This window comes from Cygnus olor, chromosome 5 (assembly GCF_009769625.2).
Source record: "Cygnus olor isolate bCygOlo1 chromosome 5, bCygOlo1.pri.v2, whole genome shotgun sequence".
In the NCBI taxonomy this organism is placed as follows: domain Eukaryota; kingdom Metazoa; phylum Chordata; class Aves; order Anseriformes; family Anatidae; genus Cygnus; species Cygnus olor.
In genome coordinates this window covers 6,402,006-6,420,337 of record NC_049173.1, presented here as the reverse complement: position 1 = coordinate 6,420,337, position 18,332 = coordinate 6,402,006, and the positions used below count along the sequence as shown (strand labels likewise).

The 18,332-nt window shown below is 47.8% G+C and overlaps 3 protein-coding genes across 9 annotated transcripts in view; 1 reads left to right on the top strand and 2 right to left on the bottom strand.

Moving 5' to 3' along the window:
• Nucleotides 1–3,781, bottom strand: part of SLC38A6 (solute carrier family 38 member 6) — a 45,121-nt gene extending 41,340 nt beyond the window's left edge. The window contains exons 1-3 of the mRNA XM_040560563.1: nucleotides 3,601–3,781; nucleotides 3,380–3,495; nucleotides 2,598–2,671 (exon numbers count right to left, since the gene is read on the bottom strand). Coding sequence (XP_040416497.1) covers nucleotides 2,598–2,671; nucleotides 3,380–3,495; nucleotides 3,601–3,780 — 370 coding nt within the window. The 5' untranslated portion in view covers nucleotide 3,781. The remainder of the gene's footprint in view (nucleotides 1–2,597; nucleotides 2,672–3,379; nucleotides 3,496–3,600) is intronic.
• A 138-nt stretch (nucleotides 3,782–3,919) lies between these two features.
• On the top strand, nucleotides 3,920–9,021 carry TRMT5 (tRNA methyltransferase 5). Of its 6 annotated transcripts, none has more exons than XM_040560558.1 (5): nucleotides 3,920–3,982; nucleotides 5,076–5,725; nucleotides 6,110–6,234; nucleotides 7,752–8,406; nucleotides 8,747–9,021. In XM_040560558.1, the coding sequence occupies exons 1-5, from the start codon at nucleotides 3,978–3,980 to the stop codon at nucleotides 8,809–8,811; spliced, it is 1,500 nt and encodes a 499-aa protein (XP_040416492.1). In that variant the 5' UTR covers nucleotides 3,920–3,977; the 3' UTR covers nucleotides 8,812–9,021. The 6 variants fall into 6 exon arrangements, with proteins under 6 accessions (XP_040416492.1, XP_040416493.1, XP_040416496.1 ...); XM_040560559.1 differs by having other exon boundaries at nucleotides 3,931–3,975; XM_040560562.1 differs by lacking the exon at nucleotides 3,920–3,982 and adding an exon at nucleotides 4,166–4,459.
• Nucleotides 9,022–11,126: 2,105 nt separating this feature from the next.
• MNAT1 (MNAT1 component of CDK activating kinase) overlaps nucleotides 11,127–18,332 on the bottom strand; it is a 124,589-nt gene continuing 117,383 nt past the window's right edge. For both annotated transcript variants that reach the window (XM_040560555.1, XM_040560556.1), the window contains exon 8: nucleotides 11,127–12,337. In XM_040560555.1, the coding sequence (XP_040416489.1) occupies nucleotides 12,217–12,337 (121 nt within the window). In that variant the 3' untranslated portion in view covers nucleotides 11,127–12,216. The remainder of the gene's footprint in view (nucleotides 12,338–18,332) is intronic.

Genomic DNA, 18,332 nt, shown 5'->3' with positions numbered 1-18,332 from the left:
CATGGGAACAAATACAGATAAACAGGGAGTTACCAATAAAGAGAACAAAGTCTCCACGCGATTCCAAAACAGCAAAATGAAACCTTAGGAGAGTATCTTCTGTAGTTATTCTGTTTTTGTAATCAATTTAGTTCTGTGAACACTGAGGAAGCCTTAATCACATTACTTTTGTAATTTCAAAAATACATGGAACAAAATATTAGGCACTATGGATAGAAACACATTCTGCCTGGTTGGCTTAATTCCAAATATGTTATTAATGCCATAAAGAAATTATCCATTTAATCCCAAAGTGAAATTGGAAAGTATAACACTGGCAATATTCATGACTACCTCCAAAATGGAAAAAACAAAGCCACAAAACTTGAAAGTATATCCCACTTAAATTCCCAATTCCTCTACTTTACTGAATGGGTTTAGCTTTTGTCAGCCCAAACCCTACAACAATTTATGTAGTACTGAATTAACACAGGGAGAAAACACTGACTGATCCAAATCCAACACTTTACACGTGGCAATATTAGCTTTCTAATTCTTTTGGTCTACATAAATCATTTGACTTTGACAAAGTCACTCTAGATCAACATCATTTTCAAACTGAAGGCACTTCTTTGTTTTTAAACTACAACTAAAATGCCTGAGCTTAATAAATTTTGGTCTCTGTTTAAAATGGAATTAAGGCTTCCTTTTTGGAAGGTATTTTATATGTCAACTCTTTCCTAGGATTACTTTTATGACTTGAATACCTGAATGAATAGCTTACAAACACTCCCCAAACTGTTTTTATTTTTTTACCTTCCACCCATCAAATTTTCCAAGCTCATTTTTTATAGAAAACTACGAAAATCCCTAATTCCTTGTCATGAATTAGGCTCAATATTGTAATACTGTTCACAAACATCTGCATGTTTTACATATTAAAAAAAAAATGCTCTGTTATCTACTTCGGAAGCAAGCATTTATACTGATTTTACTTTGCAAAGGCACAACTGGTCATAATTCTGGAATGGTATTTAACATGAAATTAGTTCAATAATTTACAGAAATTACAGTAAAATCTCCCCCCAACCCCCCCCCCCAAAAAAAAAAAAAACACACAGAGAGGGCAATAAAGCCAGCAGATATCTCAACATAGTTCTAGTGCTAGTATGACCTGTCAACATTAAGTGATAACCAATTACTAAACATAAGGTGCTAATTTCAGACAAAATAAATACTTTACCCTGTCATTCAGTATTATTTTTTTGGTTTTGGATATATGCATTTCAAAAATTCTTTCTGGAGGTAGAATTTTGCCTTTGAACAATAAATGAGTTAAATCATTCTTGTGTAGCTCTCTCTAAGTTTAGTTTTCCCCCCCTCCTTCCTTTGCACTATCCCCAGCAGTTCTTTTGCAAGGATATCTTCTCCTTTTACAAGATAACAACGCAATACTACCTAGGTGCCTATGTAATACAGAACCTCAGATCATTTTTTTGTGATATTTGTTCACCTCTTATCTCAAACTCCCTTTTTTTCAAATATATCTTTCTAGCTATTTATTTCAGGTCTTGAATCTTTTCTAATAAACAGAGCTCCAAGAGGGAAAAAAAAGAATGCCAGAAACTTGGTCCCAAATCATCAAACAGCCACCGATATCACACATTAAAGTAGCCCTACCTCTGAAGACTTTTTTAAAGAATGTATGAAGAAGATCACTCAACAGGTGAAGACAGGAGCAGCAGATCTAAGAAGAATCAGGAAGCAATCATCTGAGAGACCAAAGCTAGCTATAGAAAGCACAGCCAGTAAGGAAGAAATGGAAGCCTTCTTCCACCACCTTTGAAAAGAGGGGAAAACAGATGAGATGGAAACAATAACCAGGTGACTGGAAGAGATGGAGACTTCCTTCAGTAACATCTTTGCATACCAGAACTCAAGGAACCAGCCCAGTTGTTTCGGTAACAGTTTTTAAAAAGCAAGAATTAAAACATTAGCAGCAGATTAGGAATCAGATGTTAGAATCTACTCTTTAGACATTCTCAAAGCAGTACAATTTCTAACTAAGGACTGCGATACGACTTCACATTCAGTATCAAAAATGCTGTAATAACACACATCTATAGAGTGCCATGGGAATTAAAACAACTCAGTTTGATTACAAAACCTGACAGGTATCCATTTTGAACAGTGAATAGTTCTATACAAGTAGAGTAAAGGAAGTTGGCTGTTTATGGATCTTACTTTGCTGAAAGCAACAGTGAGACTGTGCATAGAGACAACCACGCACTAAAATGGTGTGGTCCAACTGGCACCAAAACAATTTTGCTACAGACATACAGGATCTCTCTTTTTGGAAAGATGAGAGATGTATTTCGAGAAAAAGTAAAACTGAAAATCTAGAAACCAGATAGTTTTCCACTTCCTTTTTATAATACATTTTGAAATTACAATTCTATGGCAATGAGCAATCACTAAAAACCTAACGTATTTCAACAGCAGTGAAGTAGACGTGGCAATATGTTAACATGTTGTTAATTATAATAATTAGATGGGTTCATGTCTTTGTACTACAGGCAAGGAAAAATTTCACTGTTAGATAAATCCTTTCCACTTACCAGTCTGAATGCACATACTGAGCAGAAGAAACACAGAGTAAGAGGCAAGGCTAGCAACTATCAGCAGCAAGATGCTAAAAATACAAGAGGGTGAAATTTAAGGCATTTTTACAGGTCAATGCAGTTTCTTTTTTTTTAAAAAAAAAAAAGATTCCATTGCAAACAGTGTATCACAGGACACGATTTCCTCATTTTATGGCTTTTCTTTGCTGACTGCGGTTCACTTGGTCGCTGGCTGTCCCAACCCCTGCTAAACCCCACTGCTTCTCGTATCGTGCACCACTGTGTAGGGTGAAGACATGAATCGCAGCGAGGACGTGACACAGAAACGTGTGCACACAGAAACACAAAGACTAACTTGAAATAAAGCCAGGTTTGTGACCAGAAGGCGGTGAGAGCTGACAGCCCCGGCCCACTCCCAGCTCGGCGCACACACCCGGCGGCAGCACCAGTGGGTTCACGCATTTGGGTGGGCAGGCACCCCGCTCCCAAAGGCCCCTTTCTATAGCACGGCGGTGTTCGGACATAAACATATCGGTGCAGGGGGATGTAAATATATGGGTCCGGCGGGAGAAATGCCCAATAAATCACCACCGGGCAGCAAATATCAGTGCCTGGGCAGCGCTCGCGGTGGGCCAGACGTGAGCAACCAGAGGCATGAGAGCTCACCCGGGGATGCCCACAGCACACGGTACTCGCTGCTCCTTGGGTCCGTGCCCCTGTCCCTCTCCCTGTAATTAATCACCCCCCCTCCCCCCCCCGTAATTAGTCCCCCCGCTCACCTGAAGCCCAGGACGCCCGTGCTGGCCATGGCGAAGGACAAGCCCAGCGCCCCGCTGCCCATGATCGCGTTCATCAGGTTCAGCACCGCGCAGCCGAAGGAGGAGCCGGGGGGCTGCTGGGGAAGGAAGGGCAGGGCGGCGTGAGGCGAGACCCCGAACCCCGACCCCAAACCCCTGCCCCGAGCCCCCCCAGCCCCTCCCGGCGCCCCCCTCTCACGCACGCTGCTGGGCGGCGGCGGCAGCAGCGGGGCGGACTCGTCCCAATCCCGGTCCTGGTCCTGGTCCTGGTCCTGATCCCAGTCCCAACCCCGGTCCCCGTCCCGGTCCCGGTCCCGGTCCCGCTGCCCATCCCCGGGCCCCGCGCCCCCCTCCCAGCCCCGCGCCCCCCGCGGCTCCTCCATGGCCCCGCCCGCGCCGCGGCTCCGGGAGGGGCGGGGCCGAGCCGCACCGAGGGGGGCGTGGCTCTAGGCGGATGGGGGCGCGGCCTCTACGCAAACCCCGCCCCCTCCCCCTCGGCCAGGCGGAGCGGCCTCAACGTCACGGCGCGCGCGGCGGCGATGACGTCACGGGGGCGCCGGCGCGCGCGGCGCGGCTCGGTATGAGGTGAGGGCGGGGTGGGGGGTGGCGGGCGCGCGGTTGCCATGGCTACCGCTCCCTCCCAGCTGCCCCCTCCCACCCCCGGTTGCCATGGCAACCGCGCGGCCTACCCGCGGGGCTGCCCCGGGCCGGCCTGGGCCTAGGCCGCGGCCGGGACCGGGCCCTGCTGGGGGACTGGCTGCGGGACCCCCGCCGCCGTCTGGGGGTCGCGGCCCCCGGTGGGGCCTCGCCAGGCCCTCCCCAGGCACCCCCGGCCCTCCGCGGGGAATGCGGTGTTCGGTTATGAGCCAGCGGGGCAGGGAGAAGCGCCCTGCCGGGAGCCGGCTCGGAGCCGGGTTGTCGCCGTCAGCCCCCGGGCTGAAAGCAAACTGCGCAGGCAGTCAGGGAACACATCGGGCTCCAACCCTACCGACCCCGTTGGTCCCCGTCAAGAGGGAAAGGCAGGGCCCCTCGGGCTGTCTGCGGCGGGGGAAGCACTTAAAGATGTGCGGAGCTACTGCTCGAGTCACCGTGCTCACGAACGAGCTGTGGAGAATGGTTCGGTCTCTGAAGAGGCATTATTAATTCTTCCCCGTACCAGCAGGAGAACTCTGCCTTTAACCCGTGGTCTTTCTGCCAACTGATGCGGTCCGTGAAGTGAAGGCACTACAGAGCGTGTAACCCCTTACACTGGGCTACAGGAGGCAGGAATTGCTACAGACCAACAGTGACCGCTGTTGCTGATAACTGTTTTCTAGCAACCGCTCCTTGGTAATGCATCTTATCAGAAGAGATCCAACAGCGGGATCAAGATGGTAGAATTTTTTTATTTGGCTTGCTGGGATTAATACTGCGTTTATTAGAATAGGGAGAGGCCACTGAGTTTTGGCAGGAGAGGCTTGTCTCACTGCTTCAAGTGAGTTAAAGTTTAAAAATACGTTTGCAGAAGGACAGAAATTTGTAGGGTATAATTCATAGTAAAGAGCTTTTACAAAGCTATTGTGGGTTCTTTGGTACTAATGGAAATTCTAGTTTAAGAGACCAGCAAATCCATGTGATTTGCAGCCTTTTTAATGGAATGATTACATAATGTCTATAAAATGAATAATTTCTCTTCTAGGATGTTATGGAGATTTGGATACTCTGCCAGACTACTGAAAACTAATCATTCTGGGACAGCTGCATCAAATACATCATTTCCAGCAGTTTGGATGCTATTGGCGCAACATTCTGGCAGAATACCTGGACTCTCTGCGGTAGCTCAGAAAGCCAGTTTTTGTACAATGCGTGAAACCGTGGAGGATAACGCCAACCCAGAACTGTACTCGCCGCATCCCGAAGTGCGTGGGATGACCCTGCTCAACAGAGAAGCTTTCAAAAGGACGGTCGTTGTTCCGGTTCTTAAAGTAAAGAAAGAAATCGTACATACTTTGATGAAGTCCCTGAAGCACACGGTACTACAGCGTCCTGGTCTAAAGCGAGTGATTGAGGATCCAGGAGACGAGGGCAGTAAACTTGTTATACTGGATCCTCATAAAGTACCAGAATTCTCACTGGGACAGGCAGAGCAGGAGGTATTAAAGCAGCTTAACATTCCTCCTGAGGTATCCAGGTATAACTTGGAGCTGACTTACGAGAATTTCAAGTCAGAGGAGATCCTCCGGGCAGTCCTTCCTGAAGGCCAGGATGTCGCCTCTGGTTTTAGCCGCGTTGGTCACATAGCTCATTTCAATCTTAGGGACCATCAGCTCCCTTACAGACATTTGATCGGTAGGTAAAACGACTCTGATCAGAAAAGTAATTTTCTGATATTTCTACAAGTATTCTACTGATAAATTACTACTTGTACAAAGAAAACCTCAAAGCACTCTTCGTTGCTTTACGTTTTGGCTTTAAATAGCTTTGTGCAGATCTTTACCTGTACACAAAGGGCAGTTCTTTCCTCTTACGGTAATTGCAGTCGCACTTCACTGAGCATGGGATCAGGGTAAAGTATGTGCTTTAGTAAGATCCCGCGACATCTGCAGTCGTTAGAGGGAGGCTGTTCTAATACACACTTTTATAAACGTGACTGTAAACTGGCAAGTTTGTATCTCTTAGAACATTCACAGGCTGCAGTCCCTTAACCAGCGTATCTCGTGCCCTTTCTTTCAGGACAGGTTATAATCGACAAGAATCCAGGCATCACCTGTGTGGTGAATAAAACCAGCATTATTGACAGCACGTACAGAAACTTTCAAATGGAAGTGCTCGCTGGAGAGAGCAACCTGGTCACTAAGGTAGAGGATTTTTTCCCCTTTTATTTTAAATTTAATGTGCTGAAAGCCGAAGACATGTACTAGAAAGCTGTGAGGAAGAGACACTGATAACACCATTTATTTGCACGGTCCCTTCCTCACACCCCTTTTGGAGTGCGAGAGTTGGCAGTTACTTCTGTCTTCTTTTGTCCTGCTCTGCCACGAGCAAACTCACAGCCGTAGGGATCAAGAAGGTAAGCGTTCTTCCCAGCTCACAGCCTACTTTCAATAACATGTAAAAGCAGCTGAAGTAGAGGTTTCTTACCAAGATACTAGTTACAAACTTGAAGGGGGTATTTCTCACTCCGAGGCCGAAACATTTAGTGGATTTGATCTAAAAAATAAAAGTTTCTTAATTTTACCAGTCCTTGTACTTAAATCTGTCTGGCTTTGCAACTTAGGCAAGAGTTTGCCTGATCCTGTTTCTTTTTCTGACAGCTAGAGGACAAACCTCATCTCATTCATTTTGAGATTTTTCATGTGAAAAGCATTATTAAACTGCCAAGTATTCTTCCCTTGGGGTTCTTGTCTTTAGCTGGAACCTTGGCCGCTGGTTTGACCAAAAAATATCTTTCATAGCTGTTAGCAGTTTTATTCTTTTAGGAGAGAAAATATGAGGTTACCAAAGTAAAAAGTTGAATAGCTCGGTGGCAAAGAACAGCCTGCACATGGACACAGAAGGCATTTGAACCGGCAGGTCAGGAGGGACGATCAAATATTTTGGAGATGATATTAGCTCGTTACGCACACATCTGGCGTACCACCGGGCTGCGCGCGGGGGAATGCCAGTACACCTCAGCGTGTTCCTTCCTGGCAAAGCAAACGCTGCGGTGATTTGGGTCATAAGTTACTGCAGAGTCACACCGTGCGAGTGTGGTAGAGCAAAGTGGGTATTACCCTGCATCCCCCTCTCATCTGAACAGGCACCGTTTCTTTGTAGGTCTGTTTGTAGGATAGCGGCCATCGCAAAGTCTGGGGTTGGCTCTGTTTCCAGACTCCCGTCACCCCGAGAGATAAAACGCAGTATTTTTTCAAGCTGCACAATTGGCTCCCAGCGGCTTTGAATTTGGCTGAGCGCTGCCGTTCTCGTGCTGCAGCATTCTCAGGCACTTACTGACTGTGTAGACGCTGTGCTAAGGAGGGTTTGAGGCATCTTCCCAAGATCTGCTTTCAATAAAGGAGTTTTCAGACAGCCACAAAGCGTTTGGAAAGCCTCAGGTTTTTATTTTATGGTCATTCTAAGTTGCTGCTTTATTTCCACCTGGTGACTAAGACATGCATAAGCCAGCCGTGTGGATTGACAGTTGGAACGTTCCTGATGGCTGCTTCTGATGAGTAGGCCTGTTTATACAAGATTTCTGTACACTATTAATGGGACAAATGTCAGTGTACACATTTTGATAAAGCACCTTGTTTTTTACCCGTCTTAATTATTGATATTACTTTAACATGTCTGGAATTTGAACACAGAGGCTTAACCAAATGTTTTGGACTTTCAGGTCAAAGAAAATAATATCTCATATGACTTGGACTTTGCTAAGGTCTACTGGAACCCCCGTCTTTCCACAGAACATGGCCGTATCGTTGAGCTTTTAAAGCCCGGGGATGTCCTTTTCGATGTCTTTGCTGGGATCGGACCTTTTGCTATCCCAGCAGCAAAGAAAAAGTGCGTCGTATTTGCAAATGATCTCAACCCTGAATCCTACAAATGGCTTCTGCACAACTGCAAGCTAAACAAAGTAGACAACAAAATCAAAGCATTCAACCTGGATGGCAGAGACTTCCTCCTGGGGCCAGTAAGAGAAGAACTTAGTAAAGCGCTCGCACTTGAAAAAGAGGAGCAGAAACCCGCTGTCCATATAGTCATGAATTTGCCAGCTTCGGCTCTTGAATTTCTGCATGTTTTCAGGCATCTCTTGGTCGGAGAGCCCTGCAGCGCTGCTGTCCTTCCCACGGTGCACTGCTACGGCTTCTCCAAACATGAAAACCCAGCCAAAGAGATTCAAGAACGGGCCGAGGCTTCGCTGGGAGCCTCCCTAGACGGGCGCTGTTCTACGTACCTGGTGAGGAACGTTGCCCCGAACAAGGAGATGCTGTGCATTAGCTTCCAGGTTCCAGCGGATGTGCTGTACAAGAGGCCCTGCCCTGCTGAAGGTGAGGAACAGCCCTCCCGCGTGGCATCGTGCTGTCAGGCTGCACCTTTTGCCCTTTCAGGCCAGTCCCACCTTGTCTGTCCTGTGTATCAGTGCTGTTACGGTGTGGCACCCAGACGCAGGTCAAAACGTAGCCTGGTGCAGGTCTTTTGAAAGTCCTCTTTGGCACTTGGTAAAGAAAAGACCTCCCTTACTGCTGTAACAGTGTTCTTTGTGACCATTAATCCTGATCCTAAGCCCCATCACTTCTTGTTAAATCCCTTAAGCGTTGCATGGCTTGTGGTTCAGTTCCGTCTGTTTACGGTATGCTAACTAACTGAATTTTTCTAACGTTCTTCCAGAAAAACCAGCCTCTAAGCGTCTGCGTACCAGCAAAGATTTTACTGAAGAAAATTTAGCGAGTTGAAGACCAGAGTTTGGGTAACAACCTTACCAGTTTGTGTAAGGTACACCTAGGTTATGTCTTGCCTACCCCTTGAATTGTTTGACGAACACCAGTGTTACCTGCCTGAGGTGCAGAGATGCACAGTGCATGTCGCAACTCTCCTTTGTGAGCATCGCTTCCTGCATTTACCGTTTTTAATTGTGGGATCAATAACCAGATCGATATTGTTCAGAAAAATAAAAAGCTTTTTTGTAACAGTGTTTTGGTACTCTCCTGTCTCACACCCTGTGATAATGCAGTGACACAGACTGGGGTCGTTATTAGCAGTGCTATTTTTGAACGTGTGCAGTTTGTCGTGCAAACAGGTTTTTATATTTTGTGGGCCTGGCAAGATGACTTACATGGCCCCTGCATTTACAGTTTAGAATGGGATTCTCTTCGACAAACGGTTTTGGTGGTTAAGAGTACTGGGTTACTGTTGGCAGATGCACAAACAGCTCTTGTGTAAGCAAGATAACCTCTCAAAAACTTGACCTCAGGTAGAAAGAGGCACAAGTAGCCGTGTATACTTGCTCCTGGGCTTTTGGAGCAATAAATGCTTTTTACCGCGAAGGGATTTAGCTGGGGATTAGTTGGCTCCTAGCTTAGTGTTTGACCACAGGTAGAGCAGGAAAGGCTCTGATGCCATTTGCACACTTGCAGGTTAGGCACATACCCGTTAAAGCACCAGACTGAAAACCAGCGCATGGCTGATTGGGCCTCTCGCCTTCAGACCTTTTCCTCCTTCGACTCCTGTGCCTCTCTTCTCCGAGCTCTGCCCCACCTCTGGCTGCTCCTCTGATCAGTCCCTGCATGATCTCGCTGCCTGGCTGCTTGCGTTCTGCAGGGAGTTGGAAAGCCTCTGCCTTTGATTTGGTTTTCTTCCCCATCCAAACTATTGTTGGGCAATGTCAACCACAAATAATTTATTTGGCCAGAGAACTCCCATCGCCCTCGGTTTCAGTTATTTTCCTTCAGCCCCAGCTCAGAGCTCCCGCCTAGCAACACTTACCACGCGCCCACCTCCCTCCCTGGCCCTGCTGCTGCCGCGCCATCGCCGGGTTCTGGGACCCGCTGTCCTGGGTCTCACCCAACGTGCGGCTGCGGCCTGTGGGTGAGGTCTGCTCAGGGGCTCTGTCACAGCCTTCCCCTTGTTTTGGGCCAGGCTTTCGTGGCTCGGTTCCTGCTGGAGCGCCTTTATCAAAGGGGGCAGGGGGATGACCATGACTCACCCGTACGATTGTGAAAGCAGCTGTACAGATTACGTCCCCGACCTGCCACTCCTGCCCGAGCATTCCTCCGCTGGCCTTTAAAATGGCATCACAACAGCTTTAACCTCTTTGTCCTTTCTGTCAGTGACGGTCACATCACATCCTACCACTCACTGCCCCTCTGAGAGCAAGAGCTGGACTCTCGCCTCCAGCCCACGATGCGCACCCGGGAATGATGCAGCCACGCAGTGCCCTGCGCTAAGCCCCGGCCGGTAACGGAGGGGAAACGCAGCTCGCTCGGTGTCTGCAGCTTCACAGCCCGAGCTCAGGGCTTGGCACTGCTGCAGCAACAGCAGCCTGGCTTCGGTCACCGTCTTCGTGTCGTGTTTAGCACGTCATCTCCGTAACGCCGAGCTTCAGTACGAGACTAAAATACCCCAGGGCAGGGAAGAAGGGTTTTAGTACCGGCATTTTTGTTCGCTGAGGGATTACACGCCACTGTTGTTTTAGCAGCCTGACCTTAGTTACATGCAAGTCAATGGAATAAATTGAATTGTATTCAATAGCAGTTTTTTCCCCCGTATTTGTGCGCAGCTGCCACTTCCGCATATAAACCACATCCATGAGCAACAGCTAGCCAGTGCACAGACAAGTTGTGTATTTACACGGTAGGTGTTAATAGCGCGCACAGTTCTGCACTCACCAGGCTCATCAGCTGCAGCTTTACCAGCCGAAGGGAAACCAGGTATCGGCGAGGTCTGGGTGAGCGCGGCATCCTATGGGTGAGTCGGATCCCGGAGGGGCTGCGGCCACCCTGATGCGTGCTGGGAAGAGGAGGCAGCCTGGCAGGTGTCTGGCATGGAGGCAGGGAACTCCCAAAGGTTTTCTGCCTCAGGTCAGGGTGCCTGCCCAGCAAGGAGCCACACTCTGCAGGCTACGTACGGCCCTTTACACCTCAGCCTTGTGCGCGGCGATACCTGTCAGCAGCTGTTCTGGGCACAACACAATAGGATTTCAGAGAAAGGGAAATGTAAATTTTGGCACCTCCCTCTCCCTTCCTTAATAAAAGAAGCACTGAGTCTGGAATAGAGCTTATTCTTCTCTTTATTACAACATAGCAAAAAATACATTCATTTAGTACACTCCTCAGAGCAGTATTCAACGACCATTAATGGATGACCTATAAAACACAGCCCAGGCTTTACTCTAGAGGTGCTCATTGTCCTGAGTGGTTTCCAGCCTCCTGCAATTTATACATATTCATGGAAAAAACATCCCGAGACAGGAACCCCGCTTCTGCTGCAATCAGTATACGTTCTGCCACTAAGTGAGGCGAGGGGGTATATCAAAGCAGCAGCTCAAGTGGGAAGGATTATCCCAAAAGCCAGACAAAGGGATGCTCCTGCCAAAAGAAGATCCCAAACACTTGACAGAGAAGTTGCAAATGGAGCTAAATAGGGAAAAAATAAACCAATTTCGACTACTTTAATGAACCAGCTTTATATAAAGGCATCTTAGATTGCTTTAGAGGAACACAGTTGGAAGACTTGCAGCTACAGGTTTTGCTCATTTTCCAGTCAAAGGTAACAACCAAGTGACATCAAGATGGATCCTACATAACACTTGTGTCAGCACAGTTCCAGGGTTTCTCGTCTCATCCAGCTGGCAGGAGGAAAAACCCACTTGCCTGAACTGGGGAAACTAGTTTTATGGGAAGAAAACGTAGGCTTGAATATTGACACTAAATGTTATAATCAAAATGGCATTTAAATGCTTGTGCAAATAAAACCCTGCAATAAGAATGAAACCACAAACTTTAATAAAAAAGTCTGGCTTTATTTAAAAAAATTTACAAGTGTATTTTTTTAAACCTCAAACATACACAGCTGAGTTATTCACGTCTTCCATTAGATGTGGCTTATTGCTTCAGCCTCCCTCAGCAAAGTGCCACATGACTAACGAGTTTCCCCCTCCGCAAAAATGTATCTACCATTTTACAAAGCTCTCCTGTAGACTTTTTTTTTCCCTTTAACACTTAAACACAGCTGGTTTTACACAGAAAAGTGACTGCAGCTTAGCCATTGTGCAGATGGCAGCAATTTTACCCAACCTTTGCTGGCTTGACTTGCTTCCCACTCCGTTTAGTGTCCCTTCATCGCAGGCTGGCGTAAGCTGGCTAACTGGGGTGCCAGAAGAGACCACTGAAAGCATCCTGTAGGGCTCGGTGACACGCCAGGGAAGAAGTGTAGCCCCCAGCAAGATCCTGCGAAGAGGCGGCTCGTACGTGGTTGAGATACCTAAAATAAAGAGAAGCATTACTTTAGCACAGAAATAAATATGTCAGACACCTGCACGGTTCCAGTACGACGGGGCTGAGGCTGTTTTTTGGGAGAAAGCACGGAGACAGAAGCTGCGAGGCACTATGGACGTGTCAGTACTGAACCTTCCTTAGTCCCACAGAAGTGCTGGAGCTGACAGCTGACCTTCGGACGAGCTGCACAGCCATAGCACTGAAAAAACTGCGGCCTAACTTTCTGCTCCCAGGCCCATCGGTATCTGGAGTAAGTCCACCGACACCAGGCAATTACATCAGTACGAGGCTGTCGTCAACATTTTGGCTAAAAAAAGCCCTCCAAACCCCACCATTAATTCATTAAGCACCATGACCAACTCGCGGAGCCATCTGACTTCCCCCAAACCAGCCAGACCAACGATGTGCAGCTGAAGCACGGCACCCACGCTGCTGCTCCCTCAGGCCCTCGGCTCCCCGTCGCTCCGAGGGCCCAAACGCAGTCGCTGCACACAGAGAGCTCCCTTTAAAGCTGTCTGCTCGGCGGGGCTTCAATGTTTTCATTCAATGCTGTAACCCTGCAGTTTGTGCATCCCGCATAATACAAACATAGAAAAGGATTCTCAGCTAGTTTTGCACCAAAACCCCACCGAATAATGGTTAATAACCAAAAAACACGGACTGTGCTTAGCACTATCAACACAATGCCTCAAGCTTTGAGCACCAGAGAAAATGCCATAAATGAGAACTGCTTTTCACAGTTGCAGTGCAAGCCACTGAGCTTCAGCTAGCTGTTTTGATTCATCACTTGGTACATGTTGCTCCTGGGAAGGTTGAGTCATTCCACCTCTGGCTTGGCAATTCAAGCATAAACTTGCAAAACGCATACAGCCTTTTATAATGTTATCCCAAGAAACCTAAACCAGCTGCACTTCTGGCAGGAAAATACAGGACCACCAGTAAAATATCCAAAACAGTTGCATCTTTTAATTTATGACTATACATTGTTTCCATAAAGAGTATATAAAACAGGTCAGATTTTATAGGTAAGACATAATAAACAGTCATACCTATTGATGCCATAAATGTGTAGAAAAAGAGGTTACTTAAAAATGATTAATTACAGTTTTAAAACTATTTCATGAACCTAATAACCGCAACAGGCAGACACAAGCAGCACTTCTGAGTTACTGTGAGGAGGATGCTAAAGCTGAGACACAATTTGCCTCCTGTGGCCGAGTGTACGTGAGCCCTGCTGCCCGGTACCACCTCGTGATGGAGCACAGTCCTTACGCTGAGCGCTGGTTCCCCTCGGTGCGGACACGGACACTGGGGGAAGAAACCCGCTTCTGACAGCATTTAGTGCAAAGGAAGCTCCAAACGTAACAGCAAAGCTGTTGGCACCTCAATTTGTAAGGACAGACAGTCTGCAGAGAGCTCCTGTTCTGTGGGAGAATGCATTTAATAGATTAGAAAAAAAGAACATTCCACATTCCTGTTACTTGTCCCCTAGTATTTTAGGAGGAAAATCTCACCCTTCCCAAAGGCCTTTTACAACTGCTGTGGGAAACAGGAGCTTTTCCCCCAGCCAGGAACGATGAACGGATACTGACTATAACAAATAATTTCCTTCCAAACACTGGTGTGAAATTACCTCCACCCTCCAAGACATAGTCTTATAAAATCAATTCCCATCACAGTCCGATTTTACTCCTTTCATGTTTATTTCATCGTACAAGCTTCATTTTCCACTCACGCGTGGAATAGCCCAGAGAAAACAGGGGATTAGTTTGTGTTTCTATATTAACAAAGGCTGGTTGTGTGTTTTTTTGCTATTTTTCTTATATATCACTAAAAGGAGGAGAAAGGCAGAGCCTATTGTTTCCCCATTTTAGGTCATCTGAAATCGAGACATTAGGCTCGTAGTAAGGCCTGATGTGCAGATATTACAGCACCTCTAGTTACTTGCTATGTGACCTCTGAAGCAGCACAAAGTCATTACGGCCAGAAAGGCTCAGACCAACTTCTACTACGACAACCCGCGTTAATTCTCCTCGCTCCTGCGAAACAAGCACGATGCACCGCTGGCTGTCAAGTGAGGTCTTTCTCTTCTTGTTAAGTATCTGAATTTAATGCTCCGGGCCCATTTAATGACTGTGGCACACCGGGCAATTGCAAGAATCCGCTAGGCTGAAGCCACACAACGAGAAGGGAATGAATGTTTCGGCAGCTTCTCCACGCAGCTCCCCGTCTGTGCTGCCCGACTCCTGCCATGCCATCGCTGCGGCATCTCGGAGCTGGATTCCTGGGGTTTCTGGCAGAGGTCAGCACGGCTTTTCATGTGCACCTTTAGAAGAGCACCAGGAAGAAGCGCGTGCCAAGTCTTCCTTCCAAAAGGCAGGCTCAGTTAGGTCTCGGGACCTCGAGGTAATTGCTCTGACTAGTTAGCAAATTCCAGCACACTGGGTCTGTTTTTCATAGGTTTATTTTAAGTACCTGTAAATCTTATAAGCAGAAACCAGGAAAAAGAGGTTTGCTTTTCTGGTGTACGCTCTTTTTTTAATGTGACTTGTTTTTACTGAGGGCAGACTAAACTGCAGTTAAAAAAAGCCTGCTCTATTATTTTTGAACCAGGCTGAAGAGCTGTGTGTTCCCTGCCCCACGGCTTCACGCTCCCCGACCGGCGCGGTGCCTGCGCCGCCCAGAGCAGCCCCTCTCCCTCGCTGCAGCCATTCCATGTTGATCTTCCCCATTAACCTTTCACGTGGGTTAAAACACGTCGTATTTTGTTCTTCATGAGCCTTAAGGGGGTTCATTCCGGACCTTTGGTTTCTCATCGCCGTGCGAAAGAAAGCCTCCTGTTTTCAAGGGAAGAGGTGTAATTTACCCTGGGTGCAGAGCCTCAGAACCGAGCTGGCCGTTCCTGGGGGTGGGTTTCCTTCACCTTTTCCCTTTTCCAAAGGCCGTGTCACCGTCACTTCATCAGGAATGACTGGAACTGCTGGAGAGCTCCGCGGAGGTGCAATCCCCGCGACTCCACCGCCGCACAGGCGGCCTCGGCACCGCTCAGCGCGGCCGTGTCGGAAAGCCAGGGGGCCCGGAGTCACACAGCAACACCTGAGATCACCACCAAACGCTCTCGCTGCTCAGTGGGGCAGTCCACCCCTGAAGGCAGGCGGAATGAATTTTTTTTTTTAATCTGGTCAGATTTACCGAGGCTGTTTCAGTAGGTCTCCCGAGACCTTGGCTCCCAAATAGGCGCTCGCTTTTCTCTTCCTCGCGCTGCCTTTCTGCCTGATGGCAGTGAAGTGGTTTCTGGAGTCTCTCAATAAGCCGGGGTCTGGCTTGACCGCCCGTTGCGTCTCCCAAGCAGCTGAGCAAGGTGCGGGGAGCCTCCAGGGACCGGCCCCGCTGGATCCAGAGCCAGGCCAAGCTCCCGGATCGCTCCCTGTCTCCCCCAGCCTCAACGCTGCATCAGTCCTGGCTCCCGAGTATTAATATTCAGGATAAAATATTCTGTACCCTCCCTTTTAAAATGGAAATGCCACAAATAACAGCATTCATTTCACTGTATTTGAAAGTGAGGTACAAGAAAACACGTTCTGTAACAGTTCTTAAATAAACCTGGAAGTGTAAATCAGGAGGCTCTCCCGGACACCTCCCCGAGGCTGTTTAGAAAACGCAGCCAGCAAGTGCTGACACCGGGCTCCCGGTGCTCTTCCCATCCCAGTACGGCTCAGGGCCCTGCTGGGTGCTCTGCGACCTGAAGAAAGGGAAATCGTCTGGTCTTTTCAGCAGGAACCACAAAACTATCGTTACTGACCCAATATTAGGGGAGCAGGGGCTGGATAACCTCGGCTCAGCTCTCTGGGCTGGACACGGATGTGGACGCTTCCATGCAGCCCCCACGGCCCAAGGTGTAAGCTTTGGTGCTTTTTTTGGGGGTGGCACGAGAGGAAGGAACTCAGGAAAAATTCCTAAAATCACTAAAGGAGGACCAAGACAGCGCAATCAAACAAGCAAACCAAGCTAAAAAAACATCCAAAGGATAAGCCCAAACCCCCAGCGTACTTCCCTCCACCCACACAACCAAACCCCTTTAATGTATTCAGGACCATTTCACACAATCATCCCTTATCTACCCAAGATAAACACACTCCCGGTGGTGTATCTGCTGATGCGTTACTGAAGGTACACGCGGAGCACTGTGTATTTGGCACACAGATTTCGCTTTTTTTTGATCTGTTAGACACTTTAAGGAGGTGAAGAAAAATCACCGACAAGTTGTTTGAGGAAGAAACGATAATGTAATTCTGTTCTACGGAGTAGATTTACTGTTCATCTGATTATCTGCAGTATCCAAGAGAGAGAGTACTGGGGCAGACATGAGATCTGGGCTGTTTTCCAGAGTGAGCATTTACATAATGCATACTGGTTGCATGAAAGCAAGCAAAAATACTTCCAGCCTGGAAAAGTGTGTCGAGCATTAGTAACACAGCAGCACACGCTGCATCCCTGCCTCTTTCTGAAGACGGCGTTTTCATTCGATTTACCAGGTCTCTGCGGTAAGCTGCTGATGCATTACTCACAGAATCCTTGCAGACGCTGGTTTTATCGGATGGGAGATGCACACCAGAAGCCGGATTTTCTCTGTGGGATTTTTGTTGGTGAGGAATGTGTGGCCTGGGTTACTCGGCAGCCTCTAAGCAGGTAAGAACCGGGCTCTCCGCTCACCTCCGCTTTGGTTTGAACCAGTTCTGTGACACGGTCGGTCTATGCAGCCCAAACAAAAAACATGTTTATAAAACAAACCAAGTTCATTGTTGTTCTTTAATAACCCTGGGAAATCCGTTCAGGAATGGGCCTTTGCTAGGTGCTATTCAAACGCACCTAGGCTCTCCCTGTCTCAGAGGCTGCAGTGCCTGAGCACAAAACCACGACGCACAAAGCTGCTGCTCAAAGCAGCAGCCCACAACAGCAATTCATCCCTCCACAGACTCGCTGCAGACCTGCTCCCAAACCCTCCAGAGTCAAAAAGCAGTCTTTCATCTATTCTAACGGAGACTCTTTGGGCACCCCTGTTACATTCAGACCTTAAAAACCAAACAAGCTATTACCGGTGTCAGAAATTCCTGCTTGAACGACAGCCAGCATCGCCTGTTGCAACACACAACACAACCCGAATGCACCTACTCAACTCCAAACCTTCTGCAGTCCCTGCACCATCAGCTGCTCCTCTCCTCTGCTCCCCAGCTGGAGGCACCCCCCATCAGCTGCTCCTCTCCTGGGTCCCCCGGGACAACAAGGACCGAAGGGCAGCAATCTGGTGTACAGCTGAACTGGGAGAATCGTGCTCTGGAGAGGAGCAGGTCCGAGGCTGTCTCAAGGAACCGCGATGTCATTTGGTTGATAAATGTGGCGTAACCGTTTTCATTGCTTCAGTTTGAATGTGACTTAGGAAGTCAACAAAATGGACAACAAATTACCGTGGTGTGGGGTTTGCTGCAAGCAGCAGCAAACAGGCAGGCAGCCACCCGCTGCAGCAGCCGACGGCTTTTTCTTCTTTTTTAATGACTCTGGATAGCTCTGCGTACACAACTGCAGCAATCAGCGTGAATGTCAAAAAACTGCTGAGCACAAGGAGGTCCAAATATGACAGATCTCAGGGCAGACATTAAAAATATATATTTTTAACCAGATTATGTCACCTGTTAGTCTTGCAACAGGACAGGACCAAGTACAGCCTATAAGACAGGGCTGCAAGGAAACGTCAATCTAAATACCAAGGAAAGTTCGGGCTAAAGAAAAAAAAAATGCCAAAGACAATAACACAGGGCTACCACAAACACCCCCCTCGCAGCCTGGAAACCCCAACAAGATTTCAATCCCATTTGCAGGCAGCAGCTCTACCAGCTCAGATTCAGCTCAGTAAGCCAGTCTGGGTTTTGATTATTAATAACATTGTTTACCTAAGCTAGTTTTCTGCGGGCCTGGGGAGCTGA

What these genes read in the sequence shown, in the direction of transcription:
- TRMT5 (XM_040560557.1), top strand. Translation starts at nt 4,730, where the DNA reads ATGCATCTTATCAGAAGAGATCCAACAGCGGGATCAAGATG. An exon ending in CCCTTACAGACATTTGATCG is followed by an intron (nt 5,726 to 6,109) that starts GTAGGTAAAACG and finishes CCTTTCTTTCAG; the next exon opens with GACAGGTTATAATCGACAAG. An exon ending in AGAGCAACCTGGTCACTAAG is followed by an intron (nt 6,235 to 7,751) that starts GTAGAGGATTTT and finishes TTGGACTTTCAG; the next exon opens with GTCAAAGAAAATAATATCTC.